General features: G+C 42.7%; 1 protein-coding gene across 2 annotated transcripts; it reads left to right on the top strand.

The window, feature by feature from the left end:
- The first annotated feature begins 362 nt into the window (after nucleotides 1–362).
- l3mbtl1 (L3MBTL histone methyl-lysine binding protein 1) lies at nucleotides 363–22,941 on the top strand. Of its 2 annotated transcripts, none has more exons than XM_066671142.1 (22): nucleotides 363–398; nucleotides 3,159–3,306; nucleotides 4,800–4,978; nucleotides 5,354–5,498; nucleotides 7,797–7,956; nucleotides 11,189–11,321; nucleotides 11,410–11,458; nucleotides 11,873–11,958; nucleotides 12,155–12,259; nucleotides 12,361–12,496; nucleotides 13,533–13,624; nucleotides 14,037–14,188; nucleotides 14,296–14,372; nucleotides 15,122–15,207; nucleotides 16,175–16,285; nucleotides 17,371–17,509; nucleotides 17,719–17,821; nucleotides 18,949–19,143; nucleotides 20,526–20,575; nucleotides 20,723–20,880; nucleotides 20,982–21,044; nucleotides 21,359–22,941. In XM_066671142.1, the coding sequence occupies exons 2-22, from the start codon at nucleotides 3,168–3,170 to the stop codon at nucleotides 21,488–21,490; spliced, it is 2,490 nt and encodes an 829-aa protein (XP_066527239.1). In that variant the 5' UTR covers nucleotides 363–398; nucleotides 3,159–3,167; the 3' UTR covers nucleotides 21,491–22,941. The 2 variants fall into 2 exon arrangements, with proteins under 2 accessions (XP_066527239.1, XP_066527238.1); XM_066671141.1 differs by having other exon boundaries at nucleotides 11,867–11,958.
- The last annotated feature ends 72 nt before the right edge of the window (nucleotides 22,942–23,013 follow it).

The following is a 23,013-nucleotide window of genomic DNA, read 5'->3' as shown; positions in this document are numbered from 1 at the left end:
TTCATAAACCCAAAACCATTATACAATTTCCCTATCAAAGTCCCTATAAAAATTCTTGCACGTGTACAAATACTACGAGCTAATACATTTTTCTCTATTACGTCATAATGGCATTATAAATGTGTGTACTGAGTACGCAACTTCAACAGTCCATGGTTTTTTGAATATAATTTTATATTTTTAAATGAGTTGAAATAACTGCAGGAAATGTTGCTTTACCCCTGAAAAACATATTTGTGCCTGTATACTTTTATTATGACTTATTATTATTAATTTATTAATTTTTTTCTATTTAAATAATTGGTTTTTTTTTTTGGGGGGGGGGGGGGGGGGTCTGCTCCACATCGATGACAGACGCATGCGCAGTGGCGGACGGCGAGTAGCAGGTCTTTGCGCTGGTAAGAATAAATTGATTTATGTTATTGACTCAGTGCTTTTACTATTTATAACACTCAGATATAAAAGGTAAAGTTTCGTTATCTGTAGGTTACGGTCAGGTGATTAAAATGAGGTAAAACGACGGTGATATTAAGGCTCGTATCGCCGCTTCTGGTTTCAGTTAATAACGTGTAAATCAGGTAATTAGGTATCGTTCTCTTACGTTTCCATGGAAATGCGAACCGCAGTCCAACGGCGTTTTTGCCTTTTTTTAATTTAGGCAGCGATAAACGCTAGAAAGCTCTCAGTACCGTTGTTCGGCGAATATACAACGGGATTACGCCACTTATTCAGATAGGAATACATTAAAGACGCATTAAACCGTGCCTTCACGAAGAGTTCACTTCAGTTTACTTCATAAAAAACCCCTGTTATATCCGAGTCCGCCATTTCGCAGCGCTTTCTGCAGTAAACGAGAGCGGAGACGCTGCCCTGAGAAAAGAGCGACACATTACACTGCTTTATTCGGTTCCCTCGGCTTATTCATGAGGTTTATTAACCCATTTATAACGCTCCCCATCAATCAATCATCATTCTGGACCAGATGTTGTACCCGATATTGAAGGGCTGATGTCTCGTTGTTTGAGTGAATGGCTGTATGTTGGAAGTCATTGTAATATAATGTAAAAAAAAAAAAAAAAAAATGGACAAAACATGGACTGCTGTTTTTCTTCAGTGGAGCAGTGTTAATGCATTCCTCATATTCTGGCCCATTTTCTTTGTTTAAAAACCTCTAATTTACTTATTTATTTTGTCTCTGGAAAAAAAAAAGGAATTGCCCAGGATCCACTTCTTTTAAAAAAAAAAAAAAAAAAAAAATGGAGGCACAAAGGGTTCTTTCAAAGATGCCATAGAACCATTTTTCCTTCCTAAAGAACAAGACATATAAATGTTCTTCACATAGAAACTTTATGTTGATTTAATTTTTAAAAAACTTTAGAAAAGTTCAAATTATCTTTTGTGGAAGCGGTTCCCCGAAGAACCATTCACTGAAAAAGTAGTTCAGGGAACCAACCATTTTGAAGGTGTTTTTACTGGCGCCTTTGAATTTTGATGTTGCCAAAGACTTAAGAAAAGTTCCTTGAGCAGCAAGGACATTAAACAGATGTATTTTTTAACCCAATCAAGCTTCACCTACAAATCCAAGCTGGGCTGAGAAGAAACAGATCATTTGGAAGTATCTTGTTTAATTAGAAAACCTAGAACAAAAGACATTCTGGATAAAAAAAGGATTTACATCGTCACAAGAGTTGACTTCATAACACTTAGACTAACTGTTTCACAGAAAACCATGGAAAATTTGAAAAATAAAATCACTGAAAACAAGAATCATTGATTTGTTAATTTTCTTGAACGTTTATTTAACCAATTGGCTAAAGGTAAAAGAAGTTGAGATGGCAAACATAAGCATGAAATGTTTATAAATATCCAAGTTAAGTTTTTTCAAATATTACACTCCATGCAGGTGAATTTCAAAGCTACTAACAGATCATCCAACTAAACCTTTGCAAAAAAAAGATGGGTCATGGCTCACACTTTGTACCAAACTTGATGAAAGAATTTTAAACAATTCAAAAATTACAAATTACAATGAAACAGTTCAGAAAATCCAGAGTAATATCAATCTGTGTAGGGCAAGTGTCAGACACCATTTTTGGATATGTGTGACCTTTGAGCCCTCAGATGGCATTGCATTAGTAGCCATCATAATATTCTGATGAATATATTCACATGAGTTCAGGTGTACTTTAAAAAACTGCTGTCACTTAACACAGTAACAAATTCTGAGCAGAAATGCTGCCAGATTCCCTGGGCTCAAGTTAATCTTCATCTATGTGTGAAGGTACCAATGAGGTGGAGGCGTATATTAGGATTTTGGAGAGACGTATATCGCCACGAAGGCAATGTCTTTTCTCAGGAAATACATGGTTATTTCAGCAAGTCAATGCCAGGCCTTTGCCAATGCCACAGATCTGTGACTGTGACACACCATGAAGAGGAGAATCGGGAACTGTTGAGCAGCTGAAGTGATGTATCAAGCAAAAATAGGCAAACGTTCTACTTGACAATCTTTATCTTTTTTTTTTCCCTCAGCTCCCAAATATTTAAAAGTGTAATTTAAAAGAAAAGTGATGTAAAAAAGTGGTTAACAGGCCTCTTTTCCAATTATTAGATTGTGCAGCAGGAATCAAATTTAATTTACAAAATAAAATAGAGTTGGTAAACACAACATTGGAAAAAGAATTGTGTAAAAAGCTTCATGAAAATGAACAATCAAAGATTTTTATTTTAACAAAAATGTACAAAAATACCAACTTTTCTGGAAAATGAAGTTTAATAATTAAAACCCATTTTGTCTTGTAAAATGTTAATTTACTTTGGTACTGTGTTATGGGCACAGTGACTGAAATGTGAAAAGCAATACTGGTTTTGGATCTCTTGTGAAACTGACCTGCATGTGAATGAAAATGGACTAAAATGGTTGAATAAGAACTGTTCTCATAATAATGTGCCAGAGTGGATAATTCACATGCCCACTGTTGAAAAATAGTTTTTGAGAATAATCTGTATTTTGATCTCTCTCTCTCTCTCTCTCTCTCTCTCTCTCTCTTTCTCTCTCTCTCTCTCTCTCTCTCTCTCTCTCTCTCTCTCTCTCTCTCTCTCTCTCTCTCTCTCTCTCTCGCTCACCCACACCCAACACACACAAATACGGCTTTCAGCCTCTTGTCATGAGTGCCAAAGTGGACGTGGATGTCCTGCCAAAAGATGCAGATGCTGCTTCTCCCGAAAGCAATGGCACGTTCCCCTCCAAGGACAGTTTATCTCAACGGCCAAGACCCCAAAATACCACAACCCTCATTTTACCAGGTGATATTATGTATGAGTTTGTATCCAGTTGATAGGAATCTTTTGTGACCAATACCAGCATTTATTTTACAAAAACTTTACAGTGAATGTATTACTGACTGATGTATCTGACTGTCTTATCTTCCACTGATACCCAAGCTTAAGACATGAATGCAAACTATAGCAGTAATTCCTTTACAGTGTACAGAGTGCCTTCACATCTAAAGTGTCTGTTGATCATGAAGAAATCCAAAAATACGAGTGCCATTTTGGAGCTAACAATGAATTTGCTAAATTGAAATGGTGGCCAGTATCTGCAACCAGCTGGTATATTGGTCGGGCCTGTAAGAGATTCTATAAAACTTTACATTTGTTATAATATTGTAAAGTTATAATACTGTATATATCACATTGTTTGTCTGGAAGGTTTAAACGACACTAAAATGAACAACAAAGCTGCTGGTGATCTCCATCCACACTAAGCTGTTGATTCAGCCGTTAAAAAGCCAAGTCTCTAAATACTAACAAGGTTTAAGTAAACTTTTGCTTCACTGAAAAAAAAACCTAAGTTAAATAAGTATCTTAGCTAAATAATTCATTATCTGTAACCCTTATCCAAGTCACGGTCGCGGTGGGTCCAGAGCCTACCTGGAATCATTGGGCGCAATGCGGGAATACACCCTGGAGGGGGCGCCAGTCCTTCACAGGGCAACACACACACACACTCACACATTCACTCACACACTCACACCTACGGACACTTTGGAATCACCAATCCACCTACCAAAGTGTGTTTTTGGACTGTGGGAGGAAACTGGAGCACCCGGAGGAAACCCACGCAGACACAGGGAGAACACACCACACTCCTCACAGACAGTCACCCGGAGAAAACCCACGCAGACACAGGGAGAACACACCACACTCCTCACAGACAGTCACCCGGAGGAAACCCACGCAGACACAGAGAGAACACACCACACTCCTCACAGACAGTCACCCGGAGGAAACCCACGCAGACACAGGGAGAACACACCACACTCCTCACAGACAGTCACCCGGAGCGGGAATCGAACCCACAACCTCCAGGCCCCTGGAGCTGTGTGACTGCGACACCACCTGCTGCACCACCGCGCCGCCCTCTTGGCTAATTAGTTTTAAATAATTTTTTGTGGAAATATATAGTACATTCCCCCATTTGAGGAACACACCAAAGGTATTTTGAAATGTACACCGAAAAAAAAAGGCAATGATTAATTTTTTCTTAATTATTTTGCATTAAACAGGTGCATGAAATTAAATAATCTACAGTAAATTAATAATTTCAAAGAGTTTTTATTATTTTTCAGTGAATGTAGTCATGAAAAAGTCTGACAGTCTTTACCCTAGGTGTACGTAAACGTTTGCCCTCAACTGGTACCGAACTTACACAAATTCTGGACTGCAAACCTTACAGAGCACAGTGTTTTGAGAATTTGTTTATTTATTTGTTTGTTTGTTTGTTTGCTCTCCTGAAGCTTCTCATCCAGTGCCAAAGGTTGAGGTGCCTCAAAATGCTGGAAAGGACATGAAAGGAAGCGGGTCCAGCAGCCTGGAGACCACCTCACTGGCCGCTCAGGTGGGCGGTACCTGCAGTATTGTCCATGTTCTGGAGTGGAAAGAAGGCATGGCAATCCTTCCAGGCAGCAATCTAAAGGTTCGCAAAAAATACACATCACCTGTCCTGTAAACGTCTGAATAAAATGAGTTGTTGAGTTATTTTTCATCCAAATAGTTTTGTTATTGCTTGAAATACATTGCACATGTATGTGTCTGGTATTATGAATATTCAGCAGTATACAGTAGGTGCACTGGGTGATAAAAATACTGATAAACCATTAAAAACTCATAGTTGTGTTGTTTGTTATTAAACTCTTTAAAGAGTCTTTAAATATTTTAAAGGGAAATTCTACACATATTCAGGTTTACTACATAATTACACGAGTAAGGAGCACGTTAAGTGTTTTGTTGTGAATTTCTCCTTATGAATTTAAGTAAAGAAACTAAATGGGGATGTTGTTGTGTTCTGCAGCTGTGTGTGAGTGACAGTGGAACGCTGGAGGTGATCACTCAGGGGAAAATGGGCACGGCTAACTCACTCACTGAGGGATCCACAGCAAAGACCACTGATGGAGAGCACAAACAAACTGTGAAACCTGGTCCAGGTTCATCAGCAGGTACTTATGTCAATTATGACTTTCTTTTGTGTACTGAATTGTGTAAAAGAGCTTATGTAGCTTTAAATTAGCTTATGTCTTTGTTCTTCACCTGGGGGACTGGATGCGTTCCAGTTCACGAAGGCCTTTTTTAATTAGATGTTAATTTGAATCAGGTGCAGTGCTGAAGTCCTCCAGGACTGAGCAAGATTTCAGAACTGATTTCAACATTTTTGCTCATTCAGGATGGACGGTGGGGTGGGGGATTGAGTGGCAAGATTTCTTTAGACTACTTGCGTTGTTTACCATAGCATTTTCCAACATCTCTTTATTCTTTGGGTCATAGGTGTGTCCCACGCTGATTCTGGTCTCCACTCTATGTATTTCAATGCTTTCACTCTAAACTATTCATTGCTACTTAGGAAAGGCTTGTTCATTCTCAGAATCAAGCCAGATCAAATTTGTTAGAGCAGTGAATAATAATAATAAAAATGAAGAAAATGTCGCTGTCCTATTAAAAACATGTATCTCCATATTTGTGGATTTTTTAATTTACTGCATAATGTACACAGCAGCTGTCCTTCACATTGTGGGAAATTTTGTGATGAATGAACCAATAGAAATGCTCAAAAATGACTATGAATAAAGTCTTTTTACACTGACATTACTAGTCACTATTCTGGAGATGCATGTTTTTAATTGGACAGCATTGAAATAAAGAAATAAAGAAATAAAAATACATATTATTTGTAAAGGGCGGCACGGTGGCGCAGCAGGTAGTTTTGCAGTCACACAGCTCCAGAGACCTGGAGGTTGTGGGTTCGATTCCCGCTCCGGGTGACTGTCTGTGAGGAGTTGGTGTGTTCTCCCTGTGTTCGCGTGGGTTTCCTCCGGGTGCTCCGGTTTCCTCCCACAGTCCAAAAACACACGTTGCAGGTGGATTGGCGACTCAAAAGTGTCCATAGGTGTGAGTGAATGTGTGTGTGTCTGTGTTGCCCTGTGAAGGACTGGCGTCCCCTCCAGGGTGTATTCCCGCCTTGCGCCCGATGATTCCAGGTAGGCTCTGGACCCCCCGCGACCCTAAAAAAATTGGACAAGCGGTTACAGATAATGGATGGATTATTTGTAAAACAAATCTCAGTGCTTTAAGAGAATAGTATAAAAACAACACAACATCAATATAAAAGACATAACAGCTAACATAAAAACAACACAGAAAATAAACCTAAATATGCTGAGCAAACTTATTCCATGACCAAGGCTATGGATGCAGTTGCTTCCTGACCATCAAGAGCAGTGCCTCATTTAATTGTTTAATGCTGCTATAGACTTCAGCTAATCTGCTCTATGCTGTGAGAGGTGGTCATGTGACATCACAACCATACATTCAGTCATTTTCTGTAACCCTTATCGAGTTCAGGGTCGCAGTGGGTACAGAGCCTATCTGGAATCACTGGGCACAAGGTAGGAACACACCCTGGAGGGGGAGCCAGTCCTTCACAGGGCCACACATACTCACACATTCACTCACACACTCACACCTACGGACACTTTTGAATCGCCAATCCACCTACCAACGTGTTTCTGGACTGTGGGAGGAAACTGGAGCACCCGGAGGAAATGCACCCAGACACAGGGAGAACACACCACACTCCTCACAGACAGTCACCCGGAGGAAACCCACGCAGACACAGGGAGAACACACCACACTCCTCACAGACAGTCACCCAGAGGGAGAACACAGCACACTCCTCACAGACAGTCACCCGGAGGAAACCCACACAGACACAGAGAGAACACACCACACTCCTCACAGACAGTCACCCGGAGGAAACCCACACAGACACAGAGAGAACACACCACACTCCTCACAGACAGTCACCCGGAGGAAACCCACACAGACACAGAGAGAACACACCACACTCCTCACAGACAGTCACCCGGAGGAAACCCACACAGACACAGAGAGAACACACCACACTCCTCACAGACAGTCACCCGGAGGAAACCCACACAGACACAGAGAGAACACACCACACTCCTCACAGACAGTCACCCGGAGGAAACCCACACAGACACAGAGAGAACACACCACACTCCTCACAGACAGTCACCCGGAGGAAACCCACGCAGACACAGGGAGAACACACCACACTCCTCACAGACAGTCACCCGGAGGAAACCCACGCAGACACAGCGAGAACACACCACGCTCCTCACAGACAGTCACGATGTCATAATGTATTAAAATAGCATGCTGTAGTTTGATGGTGCTTTGGAAAAGAGCTCCTAATGACTGAAATATTTGCTGTTCTGCAGATATCTCAGTGCATGGTGCTGCTGGTTCGACTGCCTCTATAGATGGTGGGCGACACATGAAGGCCAGCGTGGAGGTCCAGGAGGTTTCAGTCCAGCGGAAGAGCACTGACACCAAGCGAGCTTATCCCGAGGAGCTACGCCGGGAGCCACCAGCAGAAAAGTACAAACTTCACCCTGTTCTGGTTTAGAAAATGAGAGGATGGTATAGATATTAGACACTGTACAGGGGTTTTTCTATTTGACATTTTCCTATTTCAAAATGAATATTGAATAGCACAAACAAAGGTGTAGATTTGACCTCAACATGTAATTTCACCATCAACATCATGTGACATCTAAAACCTCTTCTCTAGGGCATCCCAAAAGGATTAGAAATAGGACATATATATCACTGAATGTCTAATCAATGACTAGGGAGGAATAAATAAGCTTAATAGAGGACTGATAAATGCTGACCATTAAATAATATTTTAAAATGTATTAAAATACTAAGATCTGCATTTGCATTTAACTAAAAATTATGGGTGCGGCACGGTGGCGCAGCAGGTAGGTGTCGCAGTCACACAACTATAGGGGCCTGGAGGTTGTGGGTTTGATTCCTGGTCCGGGTGACTGTCTGTGAGGAGTGTGGTGTGTTCTCCCTGTGTCCGCGTGGGTTTCCTCCGGGTGACTGTCTGTGAGGAATTGGTGTGTTCTCCCTGTGTCTGCATGGGTTTCCTCCGGGTGACTGTCTGTGAGGAGTTGGTGTGTTCTCCCTGTGTCTGCGTGGGTTTCCTCCGGGTGCTCCGGTTTCCTCCCACAGTCCAAATACACACGCTGGTAGGTGGATTGGCGACGCCAAAGTGTCCGTAGGTGTGAGTGTGTGAGTGAATGTGTGACTGTGTGTGTGTGTGTGTTGCCCTGTGAAGGACTGGCGCCCCCTCCAGGGTGTATTCCCGCCTTGCGCCCAATGATTCCAGGTAGGCTCTGGACCCACCGCGACCCTGAACTGGATAAGGGTTACAGATAATGAATGAATGAATGAATGAATGTAGTTATATGGTTAGTGTTCATTGTATTATGTTTAATCCATGGAATTTTTATACCTGTCTTTGCAATTTGATTCATTTTTATAATGAGTGCACTGTCACTTTAAGACCATGCAGTTTCAGGCTTGGGCTGAACAGTGTCTGAAGTCTGTGGAGATTTTGGCTTGGAGCAACACACACATACAGAAATGTTTATGGTTGCCACCAGTTCAATACACTAGCCTATGGAATTGTTACTAATTTCAAAATAAAATCCTCTGTCCCTTGCTCAGTCAATACGAGGTGCGATGTGGATGGTGCCTCTCATTCAGCCATGTGTTTACAGCACTTTGGCTCCTTATAGCCACAGCCGCTCACATTAGCGAGAAATAGCAAAACCTATCCTGTTAACAATATTATAAATATATCATGACCTATTTTATAATTTAGATCAAAATATAATATCTCAGTAAAAATAACTTATGTGAGCTCAGGGTGAAAAAAAGATGTATATGTCATGGAAGGGTTAAACACAGTCTTGTGTCTGCCTGAGCCAAAATCAATTGCTGACATGTATTCAAGTGCCTCAGTTATATATTGTTTCACCACTAGGGGTCTTCAGAACTTAACCTGAAGACTTGGAGACGTAATTAAAGTGCACTTGTTATGTCAGTGACCTTTTCAGAGAGCAATTTCACCCTTGTATAATGGACCTCACATGAATAGGTTTAATATATGGTCAGGACTTCTGCCCTATCTACTTTGTGAATTCAGCTACTTTAATTTGTTAATACATTTTTGATAGAAATGGATGTCCTGAAGCAGCCGTACATCAGCCTTAAGTCACCATACGCAGTGCCAAGCATGAGCCCCTCGACACCGGGTGGTGGAACAGTGAAGCAGTGTTCTCTCGAGATATAGAGCACCATAAAATATCTTCAGAATGCCAACAGATTCTCGCAGTGCTGTTTGAAGCCTTCCCACAGGAGTAGTGATTGTTACTGAGGCAAAAACAAACTACCTTTTAAATCTCTTTATTTTCAGAAGAAAATTAAATGAGCAGGAGTCTACAAAATGTCACGCATAAACCATACAGACGTTACAGATATACGCTTATCATGTAAACTGTGTTTGGTAAGAAAGAGCATGTCTTTTGTACCTTGTGTTGTGTTGCAGCAAGTGAATATTTAATATCACACCCACACAGATTTGAAAAATAGTGTACTTTTAAAAGCATAACTCAGACGCAGCTCTGTTCACACAAACAAAACTGATAGCAAGTAGTTTAATGTCATTGGCTGAAATAAAGTCAAAATGCCTGAATCATTACAGATGTTTATGTGGTTTCTGGCATTTTAAGACATCATGTAATTTTAAAAATGGGTAAAAGTTAATGTTATTTGGTCAGTGTTTCAGACACATTATCTTACAGCTTCGTTACGCCATTGGCAAGTGTTGTGTGGATGAACGTGGGACAACTGTCATGATCTAAACTTGACTTGGGTTACAGCACATGTAGTGTGGGCCACACTTTGGCCAAATGTTGATTGAACCCAGATTTGGTTCACAACCCACCTGATATACCAGGTGTACCCTTATGACTGAGTTGAGGCATCTAGACTCACCATGAGTCAACGCTGTCATTCAAGGCCCAATGTGAGGCATGTCTTTGACTAACATTCATTGCCCTCTGGGATGTCATACGGTGTCTGAAACAATGAATTAACAACACAATACCGTTTAAAGCGGGCAGCAGGTAGTGTCGCAGTCACACAGCTCCAGGGCTCTGTGAGGAGTTGGTGTGTTCTCCCTGTGTCTGTGTGGGTTTCCTCCGGGTGACTGTCTGTGAGGAGTGTGGTGTGTTCTCCCTGTGTCTGTGTGGGTTTCCTCCGGGTGACTGTCTGTGAGGAGTGTGGTGTGTTCTCCCTGTGTCTGCGTTGGTTTCCTCTGGGTGACTTTCTGTGACAGTCCTCCGGGTGCTCCGGTTTCCCCACACAGTCCATAAACACACGTTGGTAGGTTGATTGGCGACTCAAAAAAAAGTGACCGTGTGTGTGAGTGAATTAGTGAATGTGTTTGTGTTGCCCTGTGAAGGACTGGCGCCCCCTCCAGGGTGTATTCCCCCCTTGCGCCCAATGATTCCAGGTAGGCTCTGGACCCACCGCGACCCTGAACTGGATAAGAGTTACAGATAATGGATGGATGGATACTGTTTAAAGCAAGTTTATGATGAATAAGGTGTAGCTACTAATCAGAATGTTTATTCCAGTGCAAAACTAAAGAGTCAAACTGCTCAGTTGATTTTACCTGATTTATTTAGCTGTAAATTATATGTGGATTTTGAGTGTAGTTTCTGGCTCCTTTATTTACTTCCCTCTCCTTTAGCCCAACAGGTATTGAGAGGGGTCAGGAGGGCCAGATGGCTGATCGTGTTCCTGATCTAATGAAGCCAATGAAGAAGAAGAGAAGGAGGGATTATTTAAGCCCCTCTGAAGAAGACTCTGATGCTGAGACAATGGTGGGGAAATCTATACAATATTTCACTGATTAAATTCACCTTTGATACAGAATACATAGGTAACGAGTATTTATTTATTTCATTTAAGGAGGAGAAAGCAGAAAGCTTGAAAACAGATGGGGGGCAGGGAAAAGCAGGTGTGTGTTTGTATGTTCCATTATGTCCCATATCCTGAGCTCCATGTTTAAATAATGATTCATAAAAAGCGTAAATGATTTGTGCCTGTTATTACCAAATATTGACCATTTCCTTAACCTTTAGAAGTCGGGTTTGGTCACAGGCTGTCATTTAAATGATATATGCATTTACAGTAATTATAGTACATTAGGTAATGAATCAAGTCTGATAAAAATGTAATAACAAAATGAACATTAATATGGAACAACTGTATGTTATTGTTATCTGCAGCAGTGGCGATTTCTAAGGGTTGTATTTCCTCGAAGGAACTGTACAACGCGTTTTGTGCTTTTCTGTATTATCCTGCACTTGTTTGTCCTGGAATAAAAAAAACCTGCATGAGCACAAAAGCATGGTTATCTGTGCAGGAGCAGCAGACGTTAAAGCTGAGTCTTGGTCATGGCTGCAGTATCTGGAGGAACAGAAGGCTGTGGCTGCTCCACCCAAACTCTTTCAGGAGGTAGGGGTTTACAGTTACCACCACCTTCTTCTTTGTTTATAGCACATTTTAGAATTTATTTTTATTTTTTTTTAACTGGAGCACTAGAATTACAAAACCTATACTTTTATTTCCATCTATAATGTTTTAGATAGCTAAGTCTTACTATTAACAGTTTTTAAAATGTTTTAACTCTTGAGTGTCTCTGTCTATAAAGTCACAGAGAGTTCCTGACTGTCCAGTCAGCTTTCGCCAAGGCATGAAGTTGGAAGGTATAGACCCCCAGCACCCCTCCATGTACTTTGTACTTACAGTGGCTGAGGTACAGAATGACGTTTTCAGATCTTTTACCCAGTTGAAGCTTCCTCTAATCGGAAATCAAATGTCTCCGAGCCAAACTCTTTTCCTTTTACTGTCCTACAGGTTTGCGGCTACAGATTACGCCTTCATTTCGATGGCTACTCGGACTGCCATGACTTTTGGGTCAACGCAAATTGCCCTGATATTCACCCTCCTGGGTGGTGTGAGAGCACAGGACACAAACTGTACACTCCAAAAGGTAATCAGCATTCAGAAGTCCATAAACATGGCTAGAGGATGCTTTCTTGGAGACTGGATGTCCAAACTGTGAGAGTTGACAGAGGCAGCATTGCTAACAGAAAAATTCACAGGGATTCTTGTGCTATTTCTGGAGAAAAAAAATGCATTGGATTTACTCGATTGAAATGTGTAATTACCCTAAGAACTACAACAACATAAACCAAACTTATTCAGTTCAGGGTCGCGGTGGGTCCGGAGCCTACCACTGAGCAGAATCACTGAGCGTAAGGCGAGAACACACCCTGGAGGGGGCACAAGCCCTTCAAAGTGCGACACACACAATCACCCGAAGGAAACCCACACAGACACAGAGAGAACACACCACACTCCTCACAGACAGTCACCTGGAGGCAACCCACGCAGACACAGAGAGAACACACCACACTCCTCACAGACAGTCACCCGGAGGAAACCCACGCAGACACAGAGAGAACACACCACACTCCTCACAGACAGTCACCCGGAGGAAACCCACACAGACACAGAGAGAACACACCTCACTCCTCACAGACAGTCACCTGGAGGAAACCCACGCAGACACAGAGAGAACACACCACACTCCTCACAGACAGTCACCCGGAGGAAACCCACGCAGACACAGAGAGAACACACCACACTCCTCACAGACAGTCACCCGGAGGAAACCCACGCAGACACAGAGAGAACACACCACACTCCTCACAGACAGTCACCCGGAGGAAACCCACGCAGACACAGAGAGAAAACACCACACTCCTCACAGACAGTCACCCGGAGGAAACCCACGCGGACACAGAGAGAACACACCACACTCCTCACAGACAGTCACCCGGAGGAAACCCACGGAGACACAAGGAGAACACACTAAATATACCCCATACACCCATAATAAATACAAATACATAATTAAACGTATTGACATAGAAATGATCTGAATCAGTAAAATCAGGTCATCAGCTGTGTATACAGTGTAAACCCAGTTTCGGCTGGTAATCATTGCTGTCTGTGCATTCCAGGTTATAAGGAGGAGGAGTTTTCCTGGGTCAGCTACTTAAAGCTCAGCAAAGCACAAGCCGCCCCAAAAGAACTGTTTACAAGCCTAGGCAAAGTAAGTCATGCAAGTGAACTGACCATTTACAAATGACAAGATAAGGGTGTCCCACCTCCTTTATTCCTTTATTTCTTTATTACCGCTACAACCTTATCACTTACAGCTTAGGTTACAAGTTAAAATCTGCAGTGTTTAACATTAAAATTAAAAACAAACTAAACATCCTGCAGCATTCTGCACAGAATTAGCTACAAATATTTTTTATGTAAAACCAGCCTGGCTTAAAATGATATGAACTGCAGTTGCACATGCTTGAAAATAAATGTTGGCCCTTTTAATGCAAGCAAAATGTTCTGGAAACCATGTTTATTTTACCAAAAGCAGGGAAGTTATTTGGTTTTAATGTCTTTAAACTATTAAAAAAGCATCATAAACGTTTCTCTGAATGTTTTGTGTCTTCCCCAAATAGACAGATAAAGAGTGTGGATTTGAGGTTGGCATGAAGCTGGAAGCTGTCGACCGCATGAACCCATCTCTCATCTGCGTCGCTACGGTAACAGATGTGGTGGGCAACCGCTTTCTAGTTCACTTCGATAACTGGGATGACACATACGATTACTGGTGCGTTCCAGTAGGTGAAGAGTATGTAAAATAAAGAAACATGCACAGTGTTAAATGTATAAAATAATAGATTTGTAATGAGACTTGACTGTTGTTTTGATTTCCAGGTGCGACGCTCGAAGTCCGTATATTCATCCTGTCGGCTGGTGCCAAGAGAGAGGCCTTCCACTCACACCCCCACAAGGTCACTGACAGCACTGGCTTTTTTCCCTGCAAAAAAAACCAAAACTATACAAAATTTTTTAATGTGTATCATAATAAAATATGGGCGGCACGGTGGTGCAGCAGGTAGTGTTGCAGTCACACAGCTCCAGGGGCCTGGAGGTTGTGGGTTCGATTCCCGCTCCGGGTGACTGTCTGTGAGGAGTTGGTGTGTTCTCCCTGTGTCTGCGTGGGTTTCCTCCGGGTGACTGTCTGTGAGGAGTGTGGTGTGTTCTCCCCGTGTCCGCGTGGGTTTCCTCTGGGTGACTGTCTGTGAGGAGTTGGTGTGTTCTCCCCGTGTCCGCGTGGGTTTCCTCCGGGTGCTCCGGTTTCCTCCCACAGTCCAAAAACACACGTTGCAGGTGGATTGGTGACTCGAAAGTGTCCGTAGGTGTGAGTGTGTGAGTGAATGTGTGTGTGTGTGTGTGTTGCCCTGTGAAGGACTGGCGCCCCCTCCAGGGTGTATTCCCGCCTTGCGCCCAATGATTCCAGGTAGGCTCTGGACCCACCGCGACCCTGAACTGGATAAGCGGTTACAGATAATGGATGGATGGATAATAAAATATCTACTCTTGTACTTACAAAAGCAAATGTGGGTTTGAAAGCTTGAATCTGCACTTTTTGTAAAGTTACTTCCTTTGTTCCTGTGTCTAGAAACATTCATTAAGCAACACATAAGAGTAGATTAGAATAAAATGGTTAACACACTGTGTTTATGCCACCTTTTCACAGACTATCCAGAGCCAGGAAAGTTCTCCTGGGAGAGATACCTGGACGAGACCGGCTCCACGGCGGTGCCTGCTGAGGCCTTTAAAGTGGTACATAGTCTCTGCTCAAACCATTACGCTTAAATGTATAAATATTCCAAAATGCAAACGATTTTACAGGTTTCCAGATGTATATTTTACTAAATAGCTGGAAAATGGCTGTGTTTTATTGTAGTCAGAGATGTATATTATACACATTATTGTCTGTGTGCTGTGATTTGACTGTGATTTATGTGTGTAACATAGGTCAGAGACATTTATATCTAAATAAACATACTAATATAATGTCTGGAAACCAGGGAAGTGTCTCTGCTTTACGTTAGGTATAATCTGAGTAATCTCTAAGAACAAGTCCCCCCTGTAGTCATCCATTAAACGCTTAATTCATTTTTCTGATTATCACAATGACATCTAAAGGAGTAATATCTACAACCCCAATTCCAATGAAGTTGAGACGTTGTGTAAAACATAAATAAAAACAGAATACGATGATTTTCAAGCCCTTTTCAACTTATATACAATTTGAGGCCTGCAGCACGTTCCAAAAGAGTTGGGACAGGGGCAACAAAAGACTGGGAAAGTTGAGGAATGCTCAAAAAACAGCTGTTTGGAACATACCACAGGTGAACAGGTGAATTGGAAACAGGTGAGTGTCATTGGGTTTAAAGGGAGCATCCCTGAAGGGCTCAGTCGTTCACAAGGATGGGGCGAGGTTCACAACTGCGTGAGCAAATCGTCCAACAGTTTAACAAGATTTCTCAACGTACAATTGCATTTTTTAACGTACAATTTTTATCGTTATTAGGTTCATGAAGTTAGAAACACTGGCGATTCAAAGAGGAATTGCTCACCATAGTGATTTCTGACTGCTTATTTGGCTCAAAATGCAGTTTGTAACGTCTAAACAACACCACATACATGCTAACAAGGCTACACACGATTATCACTGGAATCTGAGTTAATATGTGAATATTTTTTGGGTAATGTGTGCTCTCTCTGGTTGGCTTTATGTGCGTAGCGTCCTCCACACAGTTTCCAGATGAATATGAAGCTGGAGGCTGTGGATAAGAGGAACCCTGCACTGATCCGGGTCGCCACTGTCCAGGAGGTGGACACACACCGGATTAAGGTTTTGATTTTAAATATTTTCCCTGGCCATTTCAGTTTTCTTTGATGTTAATCAGATGAAATTACAACTGCATTTTAGTGATTATCTTTACAAATGATAACACAGAAATAGGGCAGCACGGTGGAGCAGCAGGTAGTGTTGCAGTCGCACAGCTCCAGGGGCCTGGAGGTTGTGGGTTCTATTCCCGCTCCGGGTGACTGTCTGTGAGGAGTTCTCTCCCTGTGTCTGTGTGGGTTTCCTCCGGGTGACTGTCTGTGAGGAGTGTGGTGTGTTCTCCCTGTGTCTGCATGGGTTTCCTCCGGGTGACTGTCTGTGAGGAGTGTGGTGTGTTCTCCCTGTGTCTGCGTGGGTTTCCTCCGGGTGACTGTCTGTGAGGAGTGTGGTGTGTTCTCTCTGTGTCTGCGTGGGTTTCCTCCAGGTGACTGTCTGTGAGGAGTGTGGTGTGTTCTCCCTGTGTCTGCGTGGGTTTCCTCCGGGTGACTGTCTGTGAGGAGTGTGGTGTGTTCTCCCTGTGTCTGCGTGGGTTTCCTCCGGGTGACTGTCTGTGAGGAGTGTGGTGTGTTCTCCCTGTGTCTGCGTGGGTTTCCTCCGGGTGACTGTCTGTGAGGAGTGTGGTGTGTTCTCCCTGTGTCTGCGTGGGTTTCCTCCGGGTGACTGTCTGTGAGGAGTGTGGTGTGTTCTCCCTGTGTCTGCGTGGGTTTCCTCCGGGTGACTGTCTGTGAGGAGTGTGGTGTGTTATCTCTGTGTCTGCGTGGGTTTCCTCCGGGTGACTGTCTGTGAGGAGTGTGGTGTGTTCTCTCTGTGTCTGCGTGGGTTTCCTCCGGGTGACTGTCTGTGAGGAGTGTGGTGTGTTCTCCCTGTGTCTGCGTGGGTTTCCTCCGGGTGACTGTCTGTGAGGAGTGTGGTGTGTTCTTCCTGTGTCTGCGTGGGTTTCCTCCGGGTGACTGTCTGTGAGGAGTGTGGTGTGTTCTCTCCTACAAGTATAAAGGAATGATGACAGATTTGTTTAATAGTTTTTATAGTACATCAGTAATGGTAACTTTACACAATGGCTTTTTCAGTAACATGTTTTCTGATATGTTCAGATCCATTTCGATGGCTGGAGTCATGTATATGACGAGTGGATGGATTCAGATCACCCTGATATCCACCCTGCTGGCTGGTGTGAAAGCACGGGTCACCCGTTCAAACCTCCGCCGTGCTCCTCCAGCACAACACAGACAGGTCAGAAACTCACAAGCTCTTAATTTTCTACAGAATCTCAACCTATCTTCTTAAATCTCATCAGCAGTGACTTTATGTACCACTTGCCTATGTCTCAAAGCGATAGTTTAGTAATTACGTTTAACGATATAGTTATCCAAGGTACTGTAATCTGTATAAGGTTTCTAAATGCATTTATGATCAGTATGAAAGATATGGTTGTCCTTTAGGTCCTAAAGAAAACATAGCAGCAGGGCAGCCCAGCTACACGTCTACACCCTGTAAAACTGTCCCACAGTCACGCAACACCTCCAAGTACAGCTTTCACCACAGGTCAGTCCTGCACTTCCCTCTATCCATTTTTTTATTTGTGTTTGTTGCTAAATATTTTTTGCACTTTTTTTTAATGACCTGGATTAATGATGGGCAACTAATGTAGAGAGATAATTAAGAACATTTCAAATGCATTTATAGGTTTAATTAAATGTAATATATTTGCATTCATTAAATACAAAGAGGGGCGGCACGGTGGTGCAGCAGGTGGGTGTCGCAGTCACACAGCTCCAGGGGCCTGGGGGTTGTGGGTTCGATTCCTGTTCCGGGTGACTGTCTGTGAGGAGTGTGGTGTGTTCTCCCTGTGTCTGCGTGGGTTTCCTCCGGGTGACTGTCTGTGAGGAGTGTGGTGTGTTCTCCCTGTGTCTGCATGGGTTTCCTCCGGGTGCTCCGGTTTCCTCCCACAGTCAAAAAACACTTGTTGGTAGGTGGATTGGCGACTCAAAAGTGTCCATAGGTGTGAGTGAATGTGTGTGTCTGTGTTGCCCTGTGAAGGACTGGCGCCCCCTCCAGGGTGTATTCCCGCCTTGCGCCCAATGATTCCAGGTAGGCTCTGGACCCACCGCGACCCTGAACTGGATAAGGGTTACAGATAATGAATGAATGAATGAAATACAAAGAAACAAAACAACACAAGTCATATAAAGAGTAACTGTTAAAGAGTAATGGAATTTAGATTGTAAATTAACAATAAATTAAGCCTTACAAAAGATGTAACTATGACTAAGAGTCTATTTGCTGAAATAACAAAACTAGCAGTTAATCCATCCATCCATCCATTATCTGTAACCGCTTATCCAATTTTAGGGTCGCGGGGGATCCAGAGCCTACCTGGAATCATTGGGCGCAAGGCGGGAATACACCCTGGAGGGGACGCCAGTCCTTACTAGCAGTTAATGTTCTCCTTCAAGCTTGTTGAGCTACAGTGATGTTGCATCAGAGAACATGGGTTGGCTTGTGGTCTCCGTTTAGTTGCTTTCTGTGGTAAATTGAGACCTAAACATTGCTTATGATTAGCAGTGATAATTTTTAGGGTGTAAAGTAAATGTATAATATGTGTGACTGTTATTACAAGCTGAAGTGATGTTTCAGAACTTCTTGTTGAAGATACATTCTCCCTGAAATAGGAAATGTCCAACTCCTGGGTGTGACGGCTCAGGACACGTGACTGGACGCTTCACGGCACATCACTGTATATCAGGCTGTCCACTGGCTGAAAGGAATCAGGGCAGAGTCAAAACTGACCTATCAGACACAGAGGGCTCCAAGCGCAACCTCCTCATCTTTGGCCAGAGGACTAAGAAATCACGCTACCATGGAAGGTAACAGTGCAGTATTTTTTTATTTTGTATTTTTTGTGTATTACTCTATTACTGAGTAGGGTGACCAGATCTGAGATGGTGAAAAAGAGGGCACGTCTCAGGCTGGGGGGGGGGTTTGCTGCCGTTGCATGCTTAGCTGGACCTATGTGTGCTTTTAGGTCTTTTACACCTTTATTTGCTACACAAAACATGGAACTTTCTTTTTTAATTCATCCGAGAACTTACATTTACGTTTCGGCATAGCTGCTCGAGATGAGGGTGGGTACATGAGCTTTGCCTGACGTAAACAAGGACTACTGACATGCAGACTGACCAATTAAATGTTTACAGAGAAGGTTATCGACCAATAACGGTAGCTCTACTGTCAGACCGTCCAATCAGAAGATTTTAGGTTACTTCACCACGCCCCCTTCTCACTCAAGCGAACCAATCGGAGTAGGGGAGGGCGGGACTAGTTTGTGACAGACGTTTCCTCCTGGTGACTGTCTGTGAGGAGTGTGGTGTGTTCTCCCTGTGTCTGCGTGGGTTTCCTCCGGGTGACTGTCTGTGAGGAGTGTGGTGTGTTCTCCCTGTGTCTGCGTGGGTTTCCTCTGGTTGACTGTCTGTGAGGAGTGTGGTGTGTTCTCCCTGTGTCTGCGTGGGTGTCCTCCGGGTGACTGTCTGTGAGGAGTGTGGTGTGTTCTCCCTGTGTCTGTGTGGGTTTCCTCCGGGTGACTGTCTGTGAGGAGTGTGGTGTGTTCTCCCTGTGTCTGCGTGGGTTTCCTCCGGGTGACTGTCTGTGAGGAGTGTGTTGTGTTCTCCCTGTGTCTGCGTGGGTTTCCTCCGGGTGACTGTCTGTGAGGAGTGTGGTGTGTTCTCCCTGTGTCTGTGTGGGTTTCCTCCGGGTGACTGTCTGTGAGGAGTGTGGTGTGTTCTCCCTGTGTCTGTGTGGGTTTCCTCCGGGTGACTGTCCCGGACGTTTGTGAAATTCCGCCCGGACATTTTTTTTAAGTCTAAAAAAGAGGACATGTCCGGGTAAAAAAGGACGTCTGGTCACCCTATTACTGAGGGACTATGCACCTACGTTTTTCACTCACCTTAAACCCCTGTTAATGAGATGTGACAATAACTATCTCTGACCTCCTTCTTTAGTAATATCTAGGAGCAATAGCAACTGAGATCTGCTGTTTTCAACCAGTTTGGCTTTGCAGATACATAAATAGTTTACTGTTGTCGTTATATAAGTGGCAAGGTGCTCCAAAGTTGAATGAACTTGTCCAACATTCCTGCACTAGATTAGCTCTCTCCCTGAATGTTTTGCCCTTCCCTCTGAATGCATTGATACATGATGTGTTTAATGTACAAAGATATTAATTCATACAATTAAACCTGCACTTTTCCAGGATCGGCCGCCCTCCAAAATATCGAAAGAATCAACAAAGGACTTATCAGAGTGAGTTCTTTGGCTTATGTCACAATACACCACTGATATTTCTTTTCTTATTTTTATTGGAAGAATTTATGATGAGATAAAAATAAATCAACTATAATAAATGCTTTCACAACTTAGTAATGTGTTTGTATGTTTGTTTCTGTTCAGACATGTCTTCGGAGAGCATGTATCCCTCCCTCTTCATGTCGGCCTTGACGGCCAGTTCGGATCGCACTCTCTCTCTCTGCTGGGAGCAACACTGCAAGTTACTGCCTGGTGTCGCAGGAATCCACGCAAGCCAAGTAGCTGCCTGGTCTGTAGAGGAGGTAGGCCTCGATACAACACCTTTTAATGCACACTGTGTTGAAGTGGAGATTGAAAAAAAAGGCAAAGGTGGTTGTAACATTGTGTTCTGATTCATTTCCAGGTTTTTGGATTCGTGCAAAATTTAATAGGTTGCGAGGAGCAGGCTCGGCTTTTCAAAGACGAAGTAATTATATTCAAAACATGCACGTTACATTATAATACTTGTTAACAGGCTTAATGACACTTATATAAGTCTTTTGTACGTAAAAATCTGTCAGGGCTTATTCCAGCAAGTAGCAGTCTTGACATCACGGGGGCTGAAACCTACAATGCTTGTTGGAATCAGCCTTTATAAGTTTAAAGTAGGTTTTAAAAATGGATTAAATGGCTTTTGTGAGTGTCATACAGTCTTATGAATTATGACCAACAGTGAAGTGTCACAGGATACTCTTCTCTCATGCGCTGTTCAGAAAACAAGCTCTACATTTTTCTGAACAGATGATCGATGGAGAAGCCTTCCTCCTCCTGACTCAGACCGATATTGTGAAGATAATGAGTATCAAGCTTGGACCTGCCCTGAAGATCTACAACTCCATTCTGATGTTCAAGAGCACGGATGAAGGACTGTAGTGGAGCTGTGTGAATCTGCAGACGTCTGTGTGACGTGTCCATCCATCAAGAACCCATTACCCATCATGTGTTTGGTGTTTACCACTGTCCCCACCAGAGAGAGAGAAAGAGAGAGAGAGAGAGAAGTAGGTAAAGCATAACTGAGCCCATGCAGGAAAAACTGATTCACTGAATCAACTATAATCAAATGTGTTCATTTTCCTTTTCATAAAGTGTATTACACCCACACACAGGTTTTTCTTTAACACACATTCAGCAACGGATGTTATGGTGTAATATATTTTATGAATAATTAATGTACTGTCAGGTAAGGCCTGATATGATGGGACTGAAGCACACGCAGAGATGGGGATTAAATAAACATGCACAAGAATAAGGGACGTAAACCAGGAAGCACGTAACAATATAAACACACAATGAACGACAAAACTGTGATTACGGGGAGAAAGCTTATAAAGGGAAACACAATAGGAAACACCTGGCTAGCATGGCTAGCGACTATAACTGAACACGTGATCAAAACATGAGGAAGGGCGGGAGCACAGTGATCCACGGGAATCAGATCATGACACGTACACATTTGAATCAAGTTAATCCAGTGCATCGTGGGGGTTTGTTTTGTGCAGATGCTGCTGCTGTATTTTTCATAGAAGAGAAAACAGTGTTAGAAAAGTGTTACAATAGAGAGTGTAATCCAAAGCCTAACGTTATCTGCAAAATAGAAATGTGAGAGAAACTCAAAATAGAATAATTTTAATTAGTGGACTATTGGACGGCACTTTTAGTTACTGGGTATTCGACTTTGACCTCTCAAGTCAAATCTCAAGTTTCACCACATTTCAATTCAGTTTGGTCGACACATTGTGATGCACTAGTATAGATTATTCGAAATAAGAGAAGCATAGAGGATTACCAACGCCCAGGATGACCCTCTGTGCCGGTGACCACGGACATTTGAGGGTGTAATAACATTTGGAGTCACGACTAGTAGCACTTTTTGGCAGTATGCTGTTGTTTGTGAACAAAGTTTTTATATAACAGTCGGTTGTAGGGATTTGTTGAAATGTGGACAGTTTTTTGCAGACTTGGTGCTACTCCTGAACCTTCATTCCATGGTAATGTTTATGCACTTTATATGATATTGGCCAAAAGGTGGAGCAAACGCACATACTGAGCCACTGCAGAGAAGCTTTGGAGCCTCTACAGCGCTTTTTTTTTGTTGTTGTTTTTTTTCCCCACCCTTTCTGCAGCTGATTGCGCATCAAATTAAACTTCATTATTTTCTTAATGAACGAGGAGTTGAGGCTGAATACATTTAACTCAAGTCTTAATCTGTTTTTGATGAACCATTCTCTCTCTGATGGGAAAACTATAATAATGTACAGTTCTTCGTTTAAAAAAAAAAAAAAAACCCAAGTCATTCAGCTCATCAACATAAATAAATGTTTACGTCAAGAATTGTTGAACTGTTTCTGATTATATCTGAAATACAAAATATTTCCTACCATGTCTCATTATTTAAC

Source organism: Hoplias malabaricus, chromosome 5, assembly GCF_029633855.1.
Source record: "Hoplias malabaricus isolate fHopMal1 chromosome 5, fHopMal1.hap1, whole genome shotgun sequence".
NCBI lineage: Eukaryota > Metazoa > Chordata > Actinopteri > Characiformes > Erythrinidae > Hoplias > Hoplias malabaricus.
Note: the sequence above shows the minus strand (reverse complement) of the source record. Positions and strands in the feature narration are given on the sequence as shown.